This window comes from Corvus brachyrhynchos, unplaced genomic scaffold (genome assembly GCF_000691975.1).
Source record: "Corvus brachyrhynchos isolate BGI_N302 unplaced genomic scaffold, ASM69197v1 scaffold3216, whole genome shotgun sequence".
NCBI lineage: Eukaryota > Metazoa > Chordata > Aves > Passeriformes > Corvidae > Corvus > Corvus brachyrhynchos.
In genome coordinates this window covers 1-304 of record NW_008238759.1, presented here as the reverse complement: position 1 = coordinate 304, position 304 = coordinate 1, and the positions used below count along the sequence as shown (strand labels likewise).

Below are 304 nucleotides of genomic sequence, written 5' to 3'. Positions count from 1 at the left end.
CCCTGTGCGCCCCTGTGTGCCCCTGTGTGTCCCCCGTGTCCCCTGCCCGCCGTGACGCGGTGCCTGTGGGTGTCCCCTGGGTGTCCCCTGGGTGTCCCCGGGTGTCCCTGGGTGTCCCCCGTGTCCCCTGCCCGCCGTGACGCGGTGCCCGCGCAGCGTGGACCGGAAGGGGCAGTACCACTACCTGGTGAAGTGGCGGGACCTGCCCTACGACCAGGCCACCTGGGAGGAGGACGAGATGCCCATCCCTGACTACGACCTGCACAAGCTGGCATACTGGAAACACCGGTGAGGGACACTGGGG

At 70.1% G+C, this 304-nt stretch overlaps 1 protein-coding gene across 1 annotated transcript in view; it reads left to right on the top strand.

Annotated features, from left to right (window-relative positions):
• LOC108447606 (chromodomain-helicase-DNA-binding protein 3-like) overlaps positions 1-298 on the top strand; it is a 7389-nt gene extending 7091 nt beyond the window's left edge. Inside the window, exon 3 of the mRNA XM_017738102.1 lies at positions 157-298. Coding sequence (XP_017593591.1) covers positions 157-292 — 136 coding nt within the window. The 3' untranslated portion in view covers positions 293-298. The remainder of the gene's footprint in view (positions 1-156) is intronic.
• Positions 299-304: the final 6 nt, after the last annotated feature.